Source organism: Somniosus microcephalus, chromosome 23 (assembly GCF_052327205.1).
Source record: "Somniosus microcephalus isolate GS21.2 chromosome 23, FLI_Smic_1.0, whole genome shotgun sequence".
NCBI classification, from domain to species: domain Eukaryota; kingdom Metazoa; phylum Chordata; class Chondrichthyes; order Squaliformes; family Somniosidae; genus Somniosus; species Somniosus microcephalus.
In genome coordinates, this window is record NC_141009.1 from 17504813 (window position 1) to 17528940 (window position 24128).

Here is a 24128-nt window from a genome sequence, read left to right on the forward strand (position 1 = left end):
CCCATCTTGCAGACACGCTAAGCCTCATGAAAGGGCATTTGTCTAAAATGAGAAAATTGGACAGGTTCATGCGCATATGTTGCCTGCCTGTAATTTGCAATTAATGAGACTCTGCACAACAGATAAAAGCAGCTCTGGAGCGACTGGACAGAAGAGAACATATAACAAACAAAGTAGAGAGCCGCATACTCTTAAAGCAGAACAAAGCTGCTTCTGAAGGATCAAAAATGTGACTGAAAACCACAGGGATGGGAATAATCCTCAATGTGCAACTACTGCAGGGGCAAAATGTGAAGCTTGGGGACAGACAGAGAACAGAATTATTTTAACAGTACTGCCTTTACCAAAAATAATCTATTTCCTGTTTGTGTTCATGAAAGGAGCTTTTGGTTTACAACCCTCATTTACCTGTTTACAAAACAGAAGTTAATCAGGAGAATCCTGGCCCACTGCAGGAAGATGTCTGTCTGTCACTCTCACTCACACATGTACGCACACTCAACTTGTGTAACACCAATGAAAAAATGCTTACAAAGCTAAACAAATAAACGTTATCTATTCTTATGATCTTAAGTATCTATGAAACAAGAGGTTTTGTAGATCTGGAGGGAAGGGGTGGGAGGAAAATGGGGAGAACGTGGGAAGAACAGAAAACCTTCTAACAGTGGTCTGGCTGGGGGTATATATTTTATGCCCACATAATTTCAGGAGACAAGTGTACGCTCATTTTTCAGCCATTGGAAATAGTGACTTGCACTTCTTCAGTCAGGACTGGACCCTCTTCCATTCCCCTTATTGCCATTACTAATGCTTGGGCTCATCTCCCTTCAGCACCAATTTCAGTCCTGCTGCTCTTCTTCCCTCAGCATCACTTCCCAAGTTCCTCTCCTAATGGAAAGGATTCCCGCCTCTGCATTCTGTAGATGGAACTCTTGCAAGAGAAGATCCCATTCACTAGCATCAGCAGCAGCAATCAGGTAGGAATGGGAAGAGAGGTGGGAGGAATGGATGACAATGAAGGGGCGAGGGAAGAGGGGAAATAGATGGCAATGAAAGGGATAGAAGCTGAGCACTGCTTTGCCGGGGGGGAGACAAAGGAAGCTGGGAACTGTGCTTTGGGTGTGTGGGAGGCAGAAGACTATCAAGATTAACGAAGAGCTTCAATGGGGGACGAGAAGAGGAGAGCGCCAGCTTGAATTGTAAAGGGAGTGCGAGAAGAGTCATTATGAGGGCATACTGACGTCAAAAAGATGCTCCTTCCCATTCTGCCAATTAATTTTTGGCATTGGCATCTTGACCCCTCTAGAAATGCATCACCAATTTTGTGCTTTCAACATTTGGATTTCCCGCTTCAGTCTTTCATTGCTATCCATTTCCTCTTTCAACCTAATATCATTCAGAAGGAGTTTTCTGAGAGGGTTGAATGCGAAGAGGATAACTCTATGAAAGGGTGGGCAGTTGGATGAGGTACAATGTCACTATGAACCGGGTTGGCGAGGAGTTGAATGTGGGAACTGTTGAGGAAATTATGTTCTTGTTGGTCTGCTGAAAATCCAAATATCACTGTTTCCTTTAGATTAAAAAAAAATCAATTGTGAAGTAAATAAATAAGCCAGTATGCATTGTCTAATGTAAAAAAATGTTTCCAGACAAGCATGCCCCAGACCTGCTAAAAATGAATCCCCAATTTAGTGCCTTCAACATCTGAATTTCCCCCTTCAATCTTTCATAAGAAGCTCCTTGTTTTCACCTGTCACAAGATTATAATCAGGGCTGTTCACGAGTTGTCAGCCTTTTGGAACTGTGTCAGATATTTTGAAGTTGGTGGTCAGCTTTTTCTAGATTTCTACATTGACATGTATGCTCTTGAGATTACTGCCTTTGGAACTGGGAAAAAAGAAAGGGAAGCGGTCTGATCCAACACAACAGCACTGCGGGCCAGTCAGCTGTCAGTGCTGCACTTAAGAGTCGGTCCTGTAGTCTTTAATACTGTTCGGTTCAGTTCACTTCACAACAAGCAAGCTTTCTCCAAGCGGTGAAGCATTTGGTGCATTTTGCTGTATTCCTACTTGTAGAATCAGAATTTTACAGCACAAGAGGGCCATTTGATCCATTGTGCCTGTGCTGGTTCTCTGAAAGAGCTATCAGCTTAGCTCCATTCCCCTACCCTTTAAAATGTTTCTGTTTCAAAAACGTATCTATTTCCCTTTTAAAGGCCAATATATATTCTGCGTTTACCTCGCTTCTGGTAGGGCAGTCCACATACATCCCAACAATCCTCAGCATAAAAAAAACATTTCCTAACCATTTCCTTTGTTCTTTTGATCATAAATTTATGCCCTCTAGTTTCCAACTCACTGACTAGTGGAAGTAATTATTCCCTATTTAACTTGTCATTTGAGTACCTCGATCAGATCTCTTAATCTATGTTCCAATGAAAAGAGCCGCACTTTATTTATTCTCTCCTCGCAACTACAATTGTAATGCATTCTAGTGCAATATACTGGGAATATGCACCAAATGAAGCATCAAAAATGAAAACTTTGAGGGAGCATACCCCTGGACTCCCCACCCCAATTTACAGTATATCCATTTCTAAAATTGCCACTTTACCACCGCATGTAATGCAGCAACACTGGTAAATCTTAAGCAAACTGGAACTGACCAAGTAATACCATAATTTAAAATAATAAATTCTATCTTTAAAAGCTAAAGCTGGCTGGTGTTAAGAGTCTGGAGGCACATCCTCAACACCTGCAAAAGACAAATCTTCATTCAATCATCTGTAACGGAGCTAATTCAAGTGTTGGATATTTTCAGACTTCAATCCCATTTTTATTGAGATGTTCAGGAGTTAGTGGGTTAGCGTTAACATTACTGGATCCCTTAGGTCAATGCTCACGTTATGTTTGTGCCAACATTACACTGAACTTTCACAATTAACAATGGCTCGGATTTTGCAGTAAAAATAACGATGAGGCCAATAGTGCTCACCATTATTAAAGGGTAAATCAGACAGCATCTTCCGGCGACCACATATGTGCAGTTAAATGTGGAAAACAGTATGTTGCTGTTTGAGTTGCCCCGCTCCTCCAGAAGTTATAACAGTATCTCGTTGAGAGACTTGGCATTGAAACACATATAATGCGTGAAGTTGCAGTACTTGAGTGAGATACCCACTAAACTCGCCAGAAAATGTTAAGGCTTGTCCATTCAGGTGTAAGTGGATCTTTAATGGCGTGATAAGTCTTAATTAATGCCAAACAATCTCTCTGAAAATTAACTTTTACAATTGTGGAATCTCATTCCTTCAGATTTTAATTATTGTTGGAGGTTTTAAGAAATAAAAACATTTAAATAAAAAAAGTTTGTTTTACTTTTTCTTTGGCTCTCATCTCTCTCGCTCTTAATCCCATCTCTCTTCCCTTTCAATACATGATTTGACTTTGAATTAAATATTCTAACCTGCACTTCCTGGTTCAGACTCTGCGTGCCTCAGTAAGAATTCTTCAATCTGATTGGTTAAAGAGATACACAGTTGCTTGTCCTGTTCACATAGGTCCCAGATCTCCTGTAGAGCGCGCTGCGCTGGAATGGATTTCTAATTACTGCAACTTCAAGTGCAAAAGTCATAGAAAGTGTTTGGGAAAGTGCAAGTGTAATGAGCGGCGAGCGCCATTCATTTGCCGCTGACCACAAAATCCGGGCCCATGTGTATCCTGGTTGGAAGTGCTTTGTAACATTAGATTACTTCTCTCTTGTCATTTACATGCTCATTTCAGTGATGGATGGATCTCTCTGTGCTTCCCTTGTGAAAGTAATGACTCAATAAATTTGAGTAAAAACAGCCAGGAACAAGCAGCATTCTAAATACTGACTTACAACATTATAACTGCATGCAAACATTAAGGACCTTCTCAATCATATTAGAAAGTCACATTCTTATCTTGCAACCATAATACAATACATTAACAGTTCAGTTACACCAGGTCAGCAGACTCAGGTCATCAAACACAATGGAAAGCTGGACATCTCGGCGACTGTGAATTGGTGGACTTGGCCCCTTGACATCGGGTTAGCCGGACCTTAGCTCCGGCTTCTTGGGGTCACTTTCCTCATTGGTATTATAGAGGTGATTAAAACATTATTCCCCTTGCTGCAATTATGAGGTGAATGAGAATTAATTAAATGACTCTACTTTGGCCCTATCCCATGGGAACGGCTGGGTTTTTGCCTCCCAGTAGCAGTATGGCCGAGACTGGCATTCATGTGCGTGCGGGCAAAGTTATGTCTTCTAGTGGCAAAAACTGGCTACTGTAACATATCACTGTAGTACTCAATGGCCCAGAAATTGGTGTCGGGGGCTTCCCGCGGGTGCAAGCCCCCGACCTACACTTACATAGCGTGCCGACAGTTGAAGCCTGGCCCTGCGTGCATTTCCTCTCTGTGGCCCGGTTCAGCTCCCAGCGCGCTGTGCTTGCGTGATCCAGCGGCGTAGTTAGTTCAATGAGCCGGCTGGGATCACGTGAGCACTGGGCAACCAATCGGAGGTTGCAAAAGTTCATTCATGAGTTTGATAGTAAGAACTGTCAAACTCATGAAAACTCCGGGCGCCCAAAACAGTACTTAAACTTCAAATAAAAGTTAAAAAAAATCCCACTAATTAAATGAACTAATAATAACTGTAAAAAGCTATTTTAAACAATTATTCAAATTTCTGAAAAATTTTTTTTTTTTACGAATTCGGGTCTAAAAATACACTTACCTTACTGTAAAGTCTTTAAAAATAATAAACCTGTGGAAAAATTTTTCTAACTTTAATTATTAGACCACTTTTCATTCGTAAAAAGTTGAGGCCTTCACACACGGGCAAACCTTTAAAAAAAAAGGAATTTCAGCGTACACGCACTCGACCTCTGAACCCCTTGGTTCAGAGGAAAGGAAATGCCGGTTTTCCGCGCATGCGCTGTGCATGCTGAAAACCGGCACTTCCATCGGGCTCACGCGTGAGTACCCCGTCCGTACTCACGCGTTGGGACCCGAATTACTGGGCCTATATTTTCTACTGATCTACCAAACTTACTTAAAGCCAGACTAAATGATAGAAAGGCACTCACCTTCTGAAAGACTTGATAACTGGACTTGGACCAAATGTCCAGCTGTGAAATAAAAAGACAGCAATTAGACCCATTTACAAAGATCTCAGATTGTTAAATATTAACAGGCAGTACATAAGGGAATTTCTGAAGCATGCCAGTTTAACTGTGCATGAAAAGAAAATGAAATGTCTTAATTGGCTTGGAAAAGTAGCTAGGCAGTAGTTCTGGGTACAAAGGAACAAAAAAAAATGGATGCAGATTAAAAATCTACCCGTTTAGCACTGGGACATGTGTTTCAATCCAGTCCAAAGACTGCAGATGGAAGTGTCTGACTAACAGCTGGTGAGTCTTATGTGGAAGTAGACCAGTCAAGTTCAACTCAATTCCCAATCGAATGGAATACCCAGCATAGCCTGCTTCAAAAACTATGATTTGTCCATTTCACTCACAGAAGCCTGGTTAGTTTGTGTATGTGAAATGGAACATTGGCGAGATGACGAGTGCTTAGAGATTGGAGTTGAAGAACACCACATGCCTCTACACGGTTTATATCCCTGTGCTGTATGCAAATTATGAATGCTCTATGCTGCCACTGTGCAATAAGTGAGCAAATGTTCCATTCTTAAATTTTTATTTTGCCAGAAAAAGTGTAAAATGATGATATCTTGAGCAGAAATTCACAATTTAGTATTAATTAGTGACAAATTAAGGGTACTTTGGGTTGCAGGGCTATGCCTGCTGGGAATGGGATTGAGACAACCTAATCAAAGAAACTTAAATAAAATAAGAACCAACATTGATGCCGCACAGATTACATCAACATGTTTGCAAGGTACTCGATCATGCAAAACTTTGACCTGGTCCACTAGTGGAGGGCGGATTTTTTTCTAACATTGCTGAGTAATCAAGTCCACTCCAAAAAAAACCTTGCAGTGCAGTGTGCTTACTGAATCACTGAAATATTTGGATCAATTTCCAACAGAAGCGTAACAGGTTAAAGCAAGGTTTCAAATGAGCAGTTTACTTATCCTGACAACTGCTAGCTAATGCGGGAAATATATTCAGTGAAAGCTGCTTGTTCAATAAGCAAGCTGTTCAGTGCAACTGAATTTGTGCCAGAAAGACATCTTCTAAAAAACAAGTCTTCCTGGCAATTGGTTTTATCAAATTTACCCTGGATTTGTATTGCAGCAAGTAGACTACACTGCGAGATTGTTTTTTTCCAATCATAGAACTTGACTACTCATCAACGTTAGAAAAAAAACCTTGCCCCTCCACTAGTGGACCGGGTCAGAGTTTTCCATGTTAATGTCATCTATAATAGTTCTTATTTTAATTAGGTTTCTTTGTACGAATTTGCACTGATCCAGATGGTAAATTACTTTTCTTGGAATGGGACAAATGGGAGAATAGATGGTGCACTCCATTAGACCTCAGGGCCCCGATTTTCAACTTGTGTGGGAAATGGTCGGATTTCCCCGAATGTGGGGTTTCTGACACACATAAAAAAGTGTCAGCCAGCCCCACGCAATTTTCCCTCAATTGGCCAATTAATTCCCAGCATGTGGGAAGCCTTGCTAATTGTCTAAATCGAGTCAGAAATCCCCACAGTATGATGTCATCATTCGTTGTGCTTTCAAGGTCCATGGCAAGCACTGCATCCTCTGAAGGCTTCCAAATGAACCATACAGGATGGCAGAGGAGCCTGCAGCAGCTGTGGCCAGTGCCAGACCCCGAGCTGCCTTCAAATTCGACGAGGCTTCACTGCAGGCATTATTGGATGGGGTTAGGGCCCACAGGGAGGTCCTCTTCCCTAGGTCAGGGAGGAAGAGGCCTCCCACTGAGACCAATGCTGCATGGATGCAGGTGTCAGCAGATGCCAACTCGCTGGGAGTCACCAGAGGAACCTTGGCATTACATCTGTAACTCCTTCCTTTACTCCCCCACAGTACCATCCAGAGCCCCCGTCCTCACTGTGGAGGAGGAAGAGGCTGTGCAGCCAGACTCCTCAGAGGAAGCTCCAACTTCTGAGGGTGCAGCGTCAGAAGTAAGCGCACCCAGCACCAGCGCAGACACTCACACCTCGGGGGGACCTTTGGGACATAGAGTAGTGTTGTCACCTGGTGTTTCACAGCTGACAAGTGAGCCTCAGCAGATTCTGGAGACAGGGACAGCAGTGGAGAGTCCTCGTCGGAGGGCGCAGGGCTCTGCCAGCTCAGCTGCGCTGCATCTCGACCCTCTGCCTCTGGGTCCATCCGCAAGAGAAGAGGTGATGGATCTCCATGCACAGATGCAGGAGTCTCTGGCAGGTTTTGTCTCCAGGGTCGCTGCGAGTGTGGAGCGAATGGGGGAGTCCATAGCGACTATGAGCAGAGCCTTTGTGGAGTCATTGGTGCATGAACGCAGCACCATGGAAAGGTTGGCAACCTCCATGGAGGAGATAACTCGCCAGCATACGGAAAACATGGTGAGTGCTCATAAGAGAATGACATCTCTTGAGGAGCGTTGGCCATCTGTTGAACAGAGAAACCAGACCTTCATGGAAGTCCTTCTGAGTAGGACTGCCAGTGCAGAAACGGGTCCCACTGGCCCCCTGAAGCGCAGCAAGGTGCTCTCGAGCCACTTCCAAGCGCTGGCCCCTTCTGGCCTGTGCAGCTTCAGGTGAGTGAGCAGCAGCCTGGTGCTCCTGGTGCTCATCCTGCTGTTCCTGGTACTGCTGCTGCCGCCTCTGCTGTTGGAAATCCTCTAATGTCAGGAAGGGAACGTCCCAAAGGCCTCCCATGCTTCTGGCAGATGCCTCTGTTGAGGGGACGCTGAGTTAGGGTGGTGAGAGGGGCTTCCCAGGAGCTCACACTGGAGAAGTGTGTGAGGCTCCAGCTTTCTGCAGCTGCTCCTAAGGCTTCAAAAAGTTCCCCCAAGCCTTGATCAACAAGGTCCTGCAGCCTGCAAATGCTGCCTCTTCAGCCCTCAGCGACCTGCTGCTGCAAGCAAGCAAGCCAGCTGTTTTCACGCCAGCTCTCAGCAGCGGGGTTCCCCGCAGGCGGGTTTCAGGTGGGGAAAGCCCCAAAGTCGCAACTGCATGGGGAAATCCACTTCAACAAGCAGATAATTGCTTGTTAGTGCTCCAACGAGCAGTCCCGCCAGCGGCGGCCGGGACTGAAGCGGGGCGCGCGGAAACGGCAGTCCGAAAGTCGGACGGGGCGGGGAATCAGGCGAGGGGGGGTCCCGACCCACTTTTCCTGCAATTTTCGGACCACGGCCGCATGAAAAGCCGCCCGACAGCTGCCCGAAAATCGGGGCCCAGGTGTTTCACCTCTGGATCTGGGTTCAAAAATCAACCTAGACTAATGGGAAGTCTCCACTGTCTGCTGGCTGTAGGGGTCCCTTGTGAAATGAGATTAGGTCACAGACATCCACAAACCCCAATAGATATAGACTCTACCCCATCTATTTTCTTAGAGAAAGTTCTGCAAAGATATCCCCCGATTCCCAAAGGTAATCAAGTGAAACTCAATAATATTCACCTAGCCTTACATTTCTCCTATTCAACCCTAGCCCGCTGCCATTAAACAGCTCACCCTTTCCAGTCTCAGTTGCATAGGAATGATTGCATCCTATGAAGTATTTGATCACCTGTCTATATTTACTCCTGCAATCTCCACCCGTTCCCAACCAGATATTTTTCCAGCTCTCTGTGAAAGAGTTAAATCAGCTCAGCCTGAGGTGCTTTTACTGGGAATCTGTTCTACATATCCTCTACTCTGTGAGGAAAATATATTCTAATGGCTCTTGAGGCTTTAGTTTTATATTTGTGTCCTCTATTTCTGTAATCACAGTCCAAGCCAAATAGCTAACTTACATCCACGTCCCTCAACATTTTAAAGACCTAGGTCATGTCCTCCTTCAATTTTCTCTGACCAGTCTTCAAAGGGTCAGTGTCCTTTTGAATTGTCACTGTATCTGTATTCCCCTCGTCACCGCCAATGATTTACACAAGATTAGCCATTTGTTTCAATTGGTCAACTGCCTTCGAGATACTTGATTAGCTTCATTATTAACAGTTTCAATGACTGGAAACTTTCAATAGATCTTCAGTAATCACATGCAAATCCATTCCCTTTTCCAGCTTTGCTGATAGAAAATGGTAATGCTTCCTCTCTCTGGAAAGGAAGTCTAAAGACATTATGAACAACGTCTGGTGATCTGGGATTTTATAAGTCATGCCAAAAAGAGTTTTCAGGCTTTCTGGTGCTTTCTGGATCACTCTAGAGTAGCTTCAACTTAATTACTTTTCCAAGGTTTCCCAATGGCTATGGGAATTTATTTTGAATAACTAAATAATACAGGAAGATCTAGATTCAATCCTGGTCTGTGCCAAGTTAGCGAATCTCAGCCAGGGCAGTGGTTATGGAAAGTAAGTTCCCACTCCCTAAAAAAGGTACAAACATGAATAATAGGCACTTTAATGAGGTACTGGCGGGTGCCCAGCGTTTGTGCAGCCGTACTCCAATGACTAGCCAATATGTTCATGAAGGTAGAAAGGGGAAAAATTGGCAGAGAAATAAATTAAGAAACCTTTTCCTTTCAGGAAAGATATTTGGGTTGGAGGCCCATCTGTCATGCTGAAATTCTACTCCATACATACTTGTGCTACAAAATGCCTTGGGGCTGCCCTCACAGGTCCCAGATGTGAACCAAAATGTGCTTGCTTGAGTACTGTCTGTATTAGCCTAGGAACTGCGCCTGACTGCTGCAGAGGATTGTCTTGTTGCCTTATTGACACTAATTTTGCTTGTTTTGAAAATGTTCCACGGCAACAATAAATGAATCAAGAACTGAATTTCTGAGCTTGGTGACCCAGGCGAAGAGCACCAATGAAATGGCTATGCCAAACATGGATTAAGCCAGAACGTTCAAGGAACTTAATAACTTGAGCTAACAGCAGCTTTCAGAACTTGAATGTATAGATGTAAAGGTAGTTGGGAAGAAGTTGAAAGAATAAGAGGTTATCTTTCTTAGGGGTAAGCTAAATGCAAACAAATTTCAATCAGGGAAAGCTAGAGTGAGAGTAGGAGCGACTGAAGAGATGATATAGGAAATTTGATTAAAAACTCAATAAGCTACATGAAATGCTCAAAGTAACACTAAAGGTGTTGTATACTAGGAGTTGCAATGTTTTATAGGGTAGAAAACATCAAGAGATCGCCTGATCATACTGGCCACATCTCCTAAAGGGACAATGCCTCCAGCTGATTTCTGTGCCCTTCCCTCCTCCCACATCAAGACCAAATCCTAATTGCACAGGGAAATTGAACAAAGGAGAGAGAATGAAAAAGGTTCTGTTCCCAGCACTGATATTATCAACATACAAAGGAGAAGGACAGGCAAAGACTAGCTGGTCCATCGAGTTTGTCCTATACTGTCATGGTGTAACTTTCGCTCACAATCTCTATCCAGCCCCCAGTCCCTCTTGAGGAGTACAAAAATGTACATATGTATTTTTAAATCTCAGTGTTGGAGCAAAGGGCTGAACTGTGGAAAAAACTTCACCCAGCTGGTAAAGTTTTATTCATTCAAAGGCTCAGTCATTTTGGTTTCAAATCATCGATTTCAATGCATCTTGCTGAAACAGTGCTGAACACCATTCTACATTTTCTGATACCTTTTGGTTCAAATCTTACAGCTCAAAGATCAGTAGAGCAGCTAGTGATAACTTGCCTGTTAAATCAGGAATCCCCTCAATTGTTTCTGTATCAAACAACCAAAATGCCAGACTTTTTTTTTTTGGAGTTAACTAGTCAGTAACTGCTTTACTGATTCCTAAGCTATAAAACCTGATATGAAAAGCATCAGAATTGGAAAATGTTGGTTTACAAAAGATAATTTATCACCCTGTTGCTCCACTAGGTTTAAAACGTAAATTCTAAAGTTCAAATATAGGAACAGGCAGAATGATGCCTTAATGGGCAACTACTGGTCACTAGAAGGAGCTCTGACCTTTGCACTGGTGCCATTTAAACATTATACTTAGAAGTCCTCTTCTGCATTTCATTGTTATTGGCAACACACTCTCTAAAACACTACCAGGGACATCATCTTCATGGTGATATCTTATTTAACGTGACATAAGGAGCTGGCTGCTTCAGTTTTAATAATACTGTGATGAAACAAGAAAGGGCAGCTGTGTCCAGTTACAGTAAACGAAACAGCCAGATTTTTAACAGTGATTTAAAACTTACTAATCCAAAGAATAGGTTTCTTCAAGCTGTGATGTCAAGGGTGAGTCAGGCCTGAAATGACTGCATGTTTTGTAAAAGCATAGTTTTTAAGCAATGGTTTTCTGTAGCTAAACTGGAATTTCCTGTGCTGTAAAATTCTGTGTAAGAATGCTTTTCGAAAGTTTGTTCAGAGACTGATTGCTTTAGATAAAGGTACCCTCTGCACTGACCGAGGCCCACTACACTCCAACGTTTATGATTACGGAATGAAGATTAGTATTCAGAATCTCACAATAGGCAGCTCATTTCATACCTAACAGGTTATTTCTATTTCACAGCAAGTGAATCAGGACACTGCATGCCTTTCTTTCTGGTGCAAACTGAATTAACAAAAGAAGATGATATGTAGTCAGGATGAGAACTGCCATTCACCCCACGAAAGCTCATTCCTTCAGCAATGCAACTCTCCCAGCACAGCATCCAACTGAATATTGAAAGAAAAAAAGAAAGACTTGCTTTTATACAACGCCTTTCACGACCTCAAGACATCCCAAAGCGCTTTACAGACAATGAAGTACTTTTGAAGTGTAGTCACTGTTGTAATGTAGGAAATGCGGCGCCAATTGCACACAAACAGCAATGTGATAATAACCAGATAATCTGTTATTTGTTATGTTGCTTGAGGGATATATTTTGGCTAGGATACCGGGGAAACGCCCCTGTTCTTCTTTGAAATAGTGTCATGGGATCTTTTACGTCCACCTGAGCGCAGATGGGGCCTCGGTTTCTTCTTCGGCAGTCCCTCGGAACCGATGATGACTTGCTTCCACATTAAAAATGAGTTCTCCGGTGACTGATGAGTCCAATGCGGGACCTACAGTCTCTGTCACAGGTGGGGCAGATGGTGGTTGAAGGGGCGGGTGGGTGGGGTGCTTGGGTTGACGTGCGCTCCTTGCGCTTGCTCCCAGAGAAGAGTCTCGAGGCGTTCGGCGCCTTCCCGGATGCTTCTCCTCCACTTTGTGCGGTCTTGGGCCAGGGATTCCCAGGTGTCGGTGGGGATGTTACACTTTTTCAAGGAGGCTTTGAGGGCGTCCTTGAAGCGTTTCCTCTGCCCACCTGGGGCTCTCTTGCTGTGCCGGAGCTCAGAGCAGAGCGCTTGTTTTGGGAGTCTCGTATCGGGCATGTGGACAATGTGACCCGTCCATTGGAGCTGATTGAGCGTGGTCAGAGCTTCGATGCTGGGGATGTTGGCCTGAGCAAGAACACTGACGTTGGTGCGCCTATCCTGCCAATGGATTTGCAGGATCTTGCGGAGGCGGCGTTGGTGGTACCTCTCCAGTGCTCCGAGGTGCCCGCTGCACATGGTCCATGACTCTGAGGCATACAGCAGGGCGGGTATCACCGCTGCCCTGTAGACCATGAGCTTAGTGTCAGGTTTGAGGTCCTGGTATTCAAACACTCTCATTGAACACTCTCACGTTTCATCGCAAGACGGCACCTCGGACAGTGCAGCACTCCTTCAGCACTGCACTGGAGTGTCAGCCTAGATATTTGTGCTCAAGTCCCTTGAGCCCACAACCTTCTGACTCAGAGGCGAGAGTGCTGCCCACTGAGCCACTGCGGTCACAATATTTTTGCACGCTATGACCCTGTCTGGCAGATTATTTCAAACATTTATTAGTCTTTGAGCAAAGAAATTCTACCCGATATCAGTTTTAAATTTACTTTAGTTATTTCCATTTATACCCTCTTACTTTAAAGTAAAGGTTTACCTATCCATATCTACCATTTAATATTATATATACTTCAGTGAAGTTCCCCTTTAACTTCCTTCTTCTCAGATTGTAAAGCTCACACTTCTCTAATTTTTCCTCATACTTCATTTCCTTCACACCTGAGTTTAGTCCTGTTGCTTTCTTCTGTGGCTCAGCCTTTTTTGTTGGCTAAGACCAAAATTGAACACAATATTCTACTGTAGTCTGAACAGTGCAATGTAGAGCCTCAGTAGAAGTTCTAGATCTTGTGTTCCACTGTCTTGGCTATAGACCCAGTATCTTACTTGATTTTTAAACTGCTCCACCACACTGTCTCGACATTGAAAGTTAAGTAACTACCGTTACTCTCAGCTCCCTTTTTAAGTCTCCCTGTTCGCATTTTTATTATTCTAAAACTGTTACATGTTTACACATTTTTCAAACCTATGCGCAACACTTCACATTTATCAGTTTTAAATTTGCCATGTGTCTCCCTAATTGCACAGCCAGCCTAAATCCTTCCAACAAATCTTTTGCTCTGTCTTCTGTTTCCAATGCTTTTCCTATTTTAGTGGCATCAACTAATGGGTTTGACCCACTGTGCCTGTGCTAGCTTGTCAACTGAAGCTGTCTACTCTTAATTCCATTTACCTGTTCTTTCATATCTTTCTTTAAAATACTTACCCAATTCCTTTTTAAATGATTTCATAGTCCCGGCTCAATAGCCATTTTGTAAAGCATTCCATATTCTAATGCATAATCTCTTGTATATTAAATATTTCTTCTAACTTCCCTCCTCATCCTACAGAAATTGGATAGCAAGTCAATACGATACACTGTAGCAAACACTTCCAGTATTTTATGTAACATTTCAAATATTTTATCATCTTTAATTTCACTTTTCTCTTTTAGAATTCTCATTTCACTCTAATTACTAATTTCCTGTTGTGATACTGGAAGAACTTTTTAAAATTATATTAAACATCTCGTGTTCTTTTTGCACTTCTAGTACCTCTTTTGATAGGTTTAATCAATATTCTTAGTCATACATTAGCCTTGTAATTCTTTTCATGAACGCTCTCCCTCTTCTCAAGAGTTAGCAATCCAGAGCAACAGGCATCCCCTTTCAAATTCCAGTCAATCTGCTTGGACTGCCATTGAGCATTTCTGATTGCTTCTTCCGTAAGCCATTAATTCCCACACGGACTATCACTGCCAGCTCCCTGTACTGGGCCATCCACCCTCTCCTCGATATCCGTAACTTAAGTCCCCAGTAGACAAATTACTGCCCTGCAACTTAATCATTACAGCAAAGATAACCATTCACCAATTGCAGCACTGGATCTCCGTCTACTACAGCTTCTCTTTTTCTCATACAGCACTTTCCCTTGTTCCAACAAGCAGTTCTACTTTTCCTCAATTTGATTTTATCAGAGTTCACTGCACTATAAATAATACTGCAGTGATCAGCCATTTAGATTGCTCAGTTTCCCATTGCAAGCAGCTTAATTTAAGAGAGTAGTTAAGCACTGACTACTCTAATGCAGAAAGCACTTGCTCTTTGATATTGATTTGCAATATTTTAAAAAATGTTTCATTTTCACAGTACAAACAGGTTGTCCATAATATGTCCCTGATTTATAATACATTTGCAAGGATCGAATACACTAATCATGCTGAGAATTAGCTGGTATTCTAGTGTCCTTGTGTAGCACAGAATTCTGCTGCAGTCTCATAGTCCTGCTCTTTGCCTTTCCTCAAGCCACCATTAGCTGTACTACAATCTGGACCATAGGCAGCTATCCAAGATCTGTGGCCAGAATTTTTTCCTTTACCAGTGAAGTTTGTGCACGTCAAGGTGAAGGTGGTCAAACTGATGGGATGGAAGTGCCCTCCCTCTGCTGGCTGAGGACATTGCTGCAGGAGTTCCTCAGGGCAGACTCCTAGCCCAACCATCTTTAGCTGCTTCATCAATGACTTTCCCTCCATCATAAAGTCAGAAGTGGGGCTGTTCGCTGTTGATTGCAGTGTTCAGCTTCATATGTAATTCCAAGATAATGAAGCAGTCCATGCCTGCATTCAGCAAGAGCTGGACAATATCCAGGTTTGGGCTGATAAGTGGCAAGTAACATTTGCATCATACAAGTGCTAGGCAATGACCATCTCCAAGAGAGAGTTTAACCACTTCCCCATGGCATTCAATGGCATTACTATCGCTGAATCTTCCATCATAAACATCCTGGGGGTTGCTATTGGCCATAAACTCAACTGGCCCAGCCACATAAATGCCATCGCTACTAGAGTGGGTCAGAGGCTTGGTATTCTGCGGCGAGTAGCTCACTTCACAACTCCCCAAAGCTTCGCCACTACCTACAAGGCGCATATTAAAAGAAGTTAGAGAAGAGATAGCAGCGACACTATTACATATATATAAAAATTAGAAAAGGGAATAGTGCCAGAGGACTGGCGGACAGCTAATGTGATTCCTATATATAAAAAGGGGATAGAACAAGTCCAAGGGACCAATTAGCTCAATGTCGGTGGTAGGAAAGATAATGGAATCCTTACTCAAAGCTGTAATAGAAAAACATCTAGAAACTGAAAATATAATAGAGTAGTCAGCTCAGATTCTAAAAGGGAAGGTCATGCTTGACCAACATTATTGAATTATGTGAAGAAGTAACAGAAAGGGTAGAAAAGGGTAATGCAGTAGACTTAATATATTTGGATTTCCAAAAAGCCTTCAATAAGGTACCGCATAGTAGACTCATGACTAAGGTCAGAACATGTGGAGTCAGGGGACAAGTAGAAGAATGGATAGCAAGCTACAAAAGAGAGAGTAGGGGTTAAAGGCAGTTATTCAGATTGGCAAATGGTGGGAAGTGGTGTTCCTCAAGGATCGGTGCTGGGACCACTGTTGGTCACCATTTACATCAACTATTTAAACTTGGGAATCGGAAGTACAATTTCAAAATTTGCGGATGACGCCAAATTGGGGGTGTAGTTAATACAGAGGAGGACTGCGACAAAATACATGAAGACGTTAATAAACTTGCAGAATGGGTGTGTAATCGGCAAATTAACTTCAATAGGTAAACGCGAGATAGTACATTTTGGTAGGAAGAATAAGGACGCCACATGCTCCTTGGAAATTAAGTGTCTAAATGAGGTAGGACAGAGGGATCTGGGGGTACAGACACACAAATCACAAAGTAGCGACATAAAAAATAAGGCCATAAAAAAGCAAACAAAGCACTATAGGTTCATTTCTAGAGGGATAGAATTGAAAAGCAGAGAAGTTATGTTAAACTTGTACAGAACCTTGGTTAGACCACACTTGGAGTACTGTGAACAGTTCTGGTCTCCATATTATCAAAAAGGATATAGAGCCACTGGAGAAGGTGCAAAAAAATATTTACTAGAATGATACCAGAACTGAGCGGATATACTTATCGGGAGAGACTGAACAGTCTGGGGCTCTTTTCTCTAGAAAAAAGACTGAGGGGTGAACCAATAGAGGTCTTTAAGATTATGAAAGGGTTTGATAGGGTTAATGTAGAGAAGATGTTTCCACGTGGGTGAGACCAGAACTAGGGGCCATAAATATAAGATAGTCACTAATAAATCCAATAGGGAATTCAGGAGAAACTTCTTTACCCAGAGACTGGTTAGAATGTGCAACTCGCTACCACAAGGAGTAGTTGAGGTGAATAGCATAGATGCATCCAAGGGTAAGCTAGATAAACACACGAGGGAGAAAGGAATAGAATATGTTGATAGGGTTAGATGAAGAGGGGTGGGAGCAGGCTCGTGTGGAGCATAAACACCAGCATGAACCTGCTGGGCCGAATGGCCTGTTTCTGTGCTGTAAATACTTTGTAAGGCACAATTCAGGAGTGTGATGGAATACTCTCCACTTGCCTGGATGGGTGCAACTGCAGCAACACAAGAAGCTTGATGCCATCCAGGACAAAGTAGTCCACTTGATAGGCAGCTCAACCACCACCTTAAACATCCACTCCTTCCACCACCGGCACACCGTGGCTACAGTGTGTACTATCTACCGGATGCACTGCAACTCGCCAACACCACCTAAACCCATGACCTCCAGCACCTAGATGGACAAGGGCAGCAGATGCATGGTAATAGCATCAACTCAGAGTTCTCCTCCAAGTCACACACCATCCTGACTTGGACACATATCACTGTCCCTTCATTGTTGATGGGTCAAAATCCTAGAACTCCCTACCTAACATCAATGTAGGAGTACCTTCACTACATAGACTGCAGCGGTTCAAGAAGGCAGCTCACCACCACCAACTCGAGGGCAACTAGTGATGGGCAATAAATGATTGATTTGTGGACACATGGTGAATGGCTACTTGAGCAAGATACTGGAGGACAAAGTGTCAATGCAATCGTACCTCTGCAGGCATCACCACTTTTAGTGAAAGTAGAAGAGGAGAAAATAGGCAGAAAAGAAATGGAATCAATCTTCCTTCCTTCTTCAGTTATTTGGAGAGACTAGAGAAGCTGGAATTGTTATCCTTTGAGCAGAGAAGGTTATGGGGACATTTGATAAAGGTGTCCAAAATTATGAGGTATTGATAAGAGTTAATAAGGAGAAACTGTTTTGACTGGCGGATGGGTCAGTAACTAGAAGGCACAGATTTACGATAATTGGCAAAAGAATCAGATGGTTGCAAAAGAACACAGCAAGATGTTACGATCTGGAATTCACTGCCTGAAAAGGTGGAGGAAGCAGATTCAATAGTAACTTTCAAAAGGGAATTGGATATATACTTGAAAAGGAAAAATTTGCAGGGCTATGGGGAAAGAGTAGGGAGTGGGACTAATTGGATAGCGCTTCCAAAGAGCCGGCACAGGTATGATGGGCTGAATGACCTTCTTCTGTGCTGTAAGAATCTATGATTGTATAAATAAGGAGAATTGAAAATAGCTTTTGATTACATTTCTGAAGGCAAGCAATCAATTTTCTTCTCCTTTTCCTGAAGGCTTCTTGCTGGTTTGATTAGTACCCGGCACTCCCTCCCAACCGCCACCCGCTACCACCCCCTCCACTTCACCTAGCTGGCCATTAATCATGTGATAACTTCGACAATAGGCTTCATAGGCTATTTGACCTTGGTGGGTATCACTGCTGAGCCTGAACCTGCCTTCATCCACATCCACTTCCAGAAGTTACTCAAGAGTGATCAGTAACAGGAATCCTGATCGCTTCACCTCCCTAAAGAAATGTGCCGAGACCAATTGCAGTGCTCCTATTGCCCGAGGGCATCAAATTCAGTACAGACCAGGGATCAAATTCAGGACTTTCCTAGTCTGTACCTCAGCTACTACTCATGAGATAATTTGTTCTGCCTTGGGCAGGTATGCCTCTTAATTTTTTGAAGGAGTTGACTCATGCTGATATAAGCTTGTCAGGTACCCGTAGCTCTCTAGTATGTACTTCAGTTTGTTAGCTAAGACACTGGCTATCAGAATAACGTTCAACAATGGGAGGGGGGAATCAAAAGTAGGAAGGCAGGCTGATTGTTCCCCTCCTAAGCCCAGGATCATTTAGAACAACCATTGTGCCCTCGTCAATGTACACCATGACATCAGTCAAAGAGCAAAATGTGACTGGCTGGATCATGGAGAATGATTTAGAATATTATTTTTAACATTTAAAAGAAAGAGCTTCCAGTGTTTTTGGAAAAAAATGTTCCATTTCCCAGCATTCACATTAGTTTTCCTGATAAGCTTAAAAAAGTTCAAGCATGAAGTTACACCGTTGACTGTTTTCAGTTGCAATCAAAACCACTAATGAGATAGGTAAAAAAGGACGCAGGAAATATACATTATTTTCACAACAGGGCCCCAAGTCAAAATTTATAAATATTGGAAGTAAAAAGGCCAAATGAATGTTTGAAGACAATTGGGGTATAAATAGTTGAAAATTGATCCATTTAGACCTGCTGTAGTGGTTCCGAGCAAGAGCTTCTCCGGACCATGTAATCCTGTTGTAAAATGCTCTCGCACCTTCAAGCTTGGATCAAAAAACCAACAAAATACTTGTACATTATTGCTCATCTATTCACATTCAATCAAGGACTGTATTTGTTACAAATAGTGCTGAAAGCAGAATTTCAGGCACTTTCTGCATCGAAATTAAATCCAAGCTATTTTGCTGCAGGGTTTTCTTCCTGGCAAGTCAAATAACGAAGGTTTCTGAAGGTCATCAGAATGATTTCAAAAAGGATAAAACAAATCAAACTGTTCCCTGCATCTAATATCAAACAGGGCTTGTGTCAGCACTGATTAAAGAACCCAGAATCAGCCCCCCTCTTCCAAAGATATCCCACTTTGAAGTCAGGAGAATCGGGGATCAGAAATGACCCAGGAGACAAATTTCAGCATCTTTGAACCTTTGCTTTGATAGAATTCTTCTCCCTCTGCTACTCTGGGAGGTGCCTCTTTGCTCCCGTTACTGTGTAATTAACAATGTCTTGGCACAAACACGACCCCAGTGGCTTAAGCTGAAACTCAGTCAGGGCTGCATGGGCATCTTTAGTGGTGTTAAATTAGCAATCAGGCAATGCTTCAGGAAAGAAAAACATCCACCGCAGGACTGTGAGATCATGATCCTTTCTTTTCCCCAATGAAAGAAAATATTTTAATTAACAGTCAAGATTTAATCTTTTGCCTGCTACTACATTTCAACTAATTATTTTTCTTACTATTTAACATATTTCACAAAATATAATAACATTTGATCAATGAGTTTAAATATATAAATATCTATATATAGGCTTATGTAACCACATCTTTAAACTGTATTCCACCCTCATTTTCACAGTGAGACTTGCCCCCAATCCAAACTGTTACCCTATCCCTCCCCTTGGGGTGGGAGAGAGGGCTGCATATATTTCCATGACAACTGTCAATCAAGGAGAGTAAATACTGTAGCGATGCCTACTTTGCATGCGAGTACTCTTGACTGTGCAGTACAATATGTTTACAAGAGACACTTAAACAGCAGAGTCTTTCAGAACTGCACAATGTAAGATACTGTAGGTATTGTCGTATACCTATCCAATAACGGAGGTCGACTCGGAAGAACAAACAGGTTTTTAATGTTGGATTAGATGAAATACAGCAGACAACGTGGATAGATGCAGGAGAGCTGTGGAACAGGTCTTTCCCCAGCGGGGACGCCACAAGGACTGCCTGGGCGTTTTCCCGCGCTTGGGGTGGTCACGTGATATGCGTCGTGACGTCATCGCGTTCTCCCGCGCTTGGGGTGGTCACGTGATATGCGTCGTGACATCACCGCATTTGTCCGCGTCATTGCGTTACCCGGCACTGCAGCTGGCCGTTGCGGCCGAAGTCGCAGGAGGCCGAGCCGGGCCGCCGGCCGTCGCGGGAGGCCGAACTGGGCCGGCGGCTGTCGCGGGAGCGGAAGGCCGAGCTGGGCCGGCGGCCGTCGCGTTTACCCGCGTCCTTAAAGGGGCAACGCCCCGTGCATGCAAACAGTATATACACAACGTTGAAAAGAATTATGTACAACAGGTAAGAGACAATCGGTAATGCCACTACAATACCCTATTCTTATTTACATATATGTACGATTAGGATTTGGTTTAATCTCATGATTAAGGTTTTTTTGTTTGCTTTTGACTTATAAATAGCTTACAGATTTGAACTATAGCTAGTAATATTAAAATGTTCAAAGCTGTACGCTCCCAGAATGCTTCAGGGTATGGATGACCTTTAGCAAGAAAAAGCTTTGGCAGCAAAATGGTTTTATGTTAGCAAGGAATGCGTAATAAGGGGTCAAGAGTCATCCAGATAAGAGAGTAGCCTATATCACAAATAAACAAGACAATGATCAACAGATTAGTTAGAAAACTGAAAAACAACTCATAGCAGAATGAATCATCAAGGTGACAAGGATGGGTGAGTGACTAGAGTCCTATAAAGATCGTAAGCTTTCCATTACAATTCGTAGAGAGAGACAGAACCAATGATGGTTACGTCTCTTCCCAGAGGAAAAGCATGGTAATATCATTTATTTCTCTGAATGACTATTGTTTAGACACCGAGTGTGTCAAGACTTGGTCGAACTCAACACCAATCTTGGTTGTAATAATCTTGAGTCCATGAACCTTTCAACATATATGTAATCAGCAACTTGGCTGGTAGCACCTGGAACTGCTTTGACATAAAACACAGTAGCAGCAAAAAGTCGCACTGTGAAAGGCTGATGCGGAGTGTTTATATGGAATTTAAGTACAGTGAAGATACGATGTGGCAAACACATAGCTCAGCATTTGAACACATTGGTTACTGTTCTGGGCCTGGTTGCTAAGGCTGTAAAACTAATAAATGTGATATGGATGAACCACTCAACCATATTTATCCCCTTGCAGTGGGGGGAGGAGGGGGGGGCATTTAATTTTCAAATTGGTGCACTCATTGGTCCAACCAAGAGAAGGTACAACTTAACAGCTAAGTTGTAGCTAGGTGCAATACACAACAGAAGGCTCAAACTTGCAACCTGGCAGCTCCGAATCAAGCATTGAACTACCTGAACTGCTGAGATGCACTTTGGTTTGAAAGGATATAGAATGTGTCATATTTAATACATCAAACAGAGTGAATAAGCTGATATGTCAATGAACAAATAGTCCTGGGATACCCTTCAAACACTTATGTGATCAATAGGTTACACTTGCTTTGCAGTACTCAAATTTACAAAGACAAAAAAGCACAACGCAAGGGCATGGAGAACTCACATATACAACTAAGTCACTGAATATCTAAGAATAAACCATTTATATTCTAAAAAAAAGTTAACAGATACTGTTAGATATCTATGTTTTCATATTCCATTAGTAATTTGACACACTACATTAACGGGAACTGTAGCATAGTGGTTATATTACTGGACTAGTAATCCAGAGGCCTGGCCTAATAATGGGGAATTTTAATTCAGTTAATTAAATAAATCTGGAATAAAAAGCTAGTGTCGGTAATGGTGACCATGAAACTATCGGATTGTTGTAAAAACCCAGCTGGTTCACTAATGTCCTTTAGGGAAGGAAATCTGCCGTCCTTACCGGGTCTGGCCTATATGTGACTCCAGACCCACAGCAACGTGGTAGACTCTGAATTGCCCTCTGAAATGGCCTAGCAAGCCACTCAGTTGTAATAAACCGCTACGATAAATAATACGAATAAAACCAAACGGACCACCCGGCATTGACCTAGGCACCGGCAACGGACACAACAACGGCACACCCAGCCCAATCGAACCTGGAAAATCCTCCTCACGAACATCTGGGGACATGTGCCAAAATTGGGAGCCTGTCCCACAGACTAGTCAAGCAACAGCCTGACATAGTCATACTCACAGAATCATACCATTCAGCCAAAGTCCCAGACTCCTCCATCACCATCCTTGGGTATGTCCTGGCCCACCGGCAGGACAAACCCACCAGAGGTGGCGGCAGTGGTATACAGTCGGGAGGGAGTGGCCCTGGGAGTCCTCAACATTGACTCCGAACCTCATGAAGTCTCCCTCCCTCAGCTGGTGAATCAGTACACCTCCAGTTGAACACCACTTGGAAGAAGCACGGAGAGTAGCAAGGGCACAGAATGTACTCTGGGTGGAGGACTTCAATGTCCATCACCAAGAGTGGCTCGGTAGCACCACTACTGACCGAGCTGGCTGAGTGCTGAAGGACATAGCTGCCAGACTGGGCCTGCGACAGGCGGTGAGAGAAGCAACACGAGGGAGAAAAACTACTTGACCTCATCCTCACCAATTTACCTGTCGCAGGTGCGTCTGTCCATGACAGCATTGTTAGCAGTGACCACCGCACAGTCCTTGCGAAGACAAAGTCCCGTCTTCACACTGAGGACACCCTCCATCGTGTTGTGTGGCACTACCCCACCATGCTAAATGGGATAGATTCAGAACAGATCTAGCAGCTCAAAACTGGGCATCCATGAGGAGATGTGGGCCATCAGCAGCAGCAAAATTGTATTCCACCACAATCCAGTCGTGAATGGTGGTGGACCATTAAACATCTAACGGGAGGAGGAGGCTCCATGAATATTCCCATCCTCAATGATGGTGGAACCCAGCAAGTGAGTGCAAAAGAGAAGGCTGAAGCGTTTGCAAACATCTTCAGCCAGAAGTGCCGAGTGGATGATCCATATCGGCCTCCTCCTGAGGTTCCCACCATCACAGAAGCCAGTCTTCAGCCAATTCGATTCACTCCACATGATATCAAGAAACGACTGAGTGCACTGGATACAGCAAAGGCTATGGGCCCTGACAACATCCCGGCTATTGTGCTGAAGAATTGTGCTCCAGAACTAGCCGCACCTCTAGCCAAGCTGTTCCAGTACAGCTACAACACTGGCATCTATCCAACAATGTGGAAAACTGCCCAGGTATGTCCTATCTACAAAAGGCAGAACAAATCCTATCTGGCCAATTACTGCCCCATCAGTCTATTTCTCAATCATCAGCAAAGTGATGGAAGGTGTCGTCGACGGTGCTATCAAGTGGCACTTACTCACCAATAACCTGCTCACTGATGCCCAGTTTTTGTTCCGTCAGGACCACTCGGCTCCAGACCTCATTACAGCCTTGGTCCAAACAGCTGAATTCCAGAGGTGAGGTGAGTGTAACTGCCCTTGACATCAAGGCAGCATTTGACAGAGTGTGGCATCAAGGAGCCCTAGTAAAACTAGTCAATGGGAATCAGGGGGAGAACTCTCCACTGGCTGGAGTCATACTTAGTACAAAGGAAGATGGTTGTGGTTGTTGGAGGTCAATCATCACAGCCGGAGGACATCTCTGCAGGAGTTCATCAGGGCAGTGTCCTAGGCCCAATCATCTTCAGCTGCTTCATCAATGACCTTCCCTCCATCGTAAGGTCAGAAGTGGGGATATTCGCTGATGACTGCACAGTGTTCAGTGCCATTCACAACTCTTCTGATAATGAAGCAGTCCACGCCCGCATGCAGCAAGACCTGGACGA

The 24128-nt window shown here is 43.4% G+C and overlaps 1 protein-coding gene across 2 annotated transcripts in view; it reads right to left on the reverse strand.

The window, feature by feature from the left end:
- Positions 1-24128, reverse strand: part of med27 (mediator complex subunit 27) — a 299350-nt gene that overhangs the window by 14977 nt on the left and 260245 nt on the right. For both annotated transcript variants that reach the window (XR_015073341.1, XM_085965514.1), the window contains exon 6: positions 5118-5159. Coding sequence is in view for 1 of the 2 variants with exons in the window: in XM_085965514.1 (XP_085821640.1) it covers positions 5118-5159 (42 nt within the window). In the remaining variant the exon portion in view is untranslated. The remainder of the gene's footprint in view (positions 1-5117; positions 5160-24128) is intronic.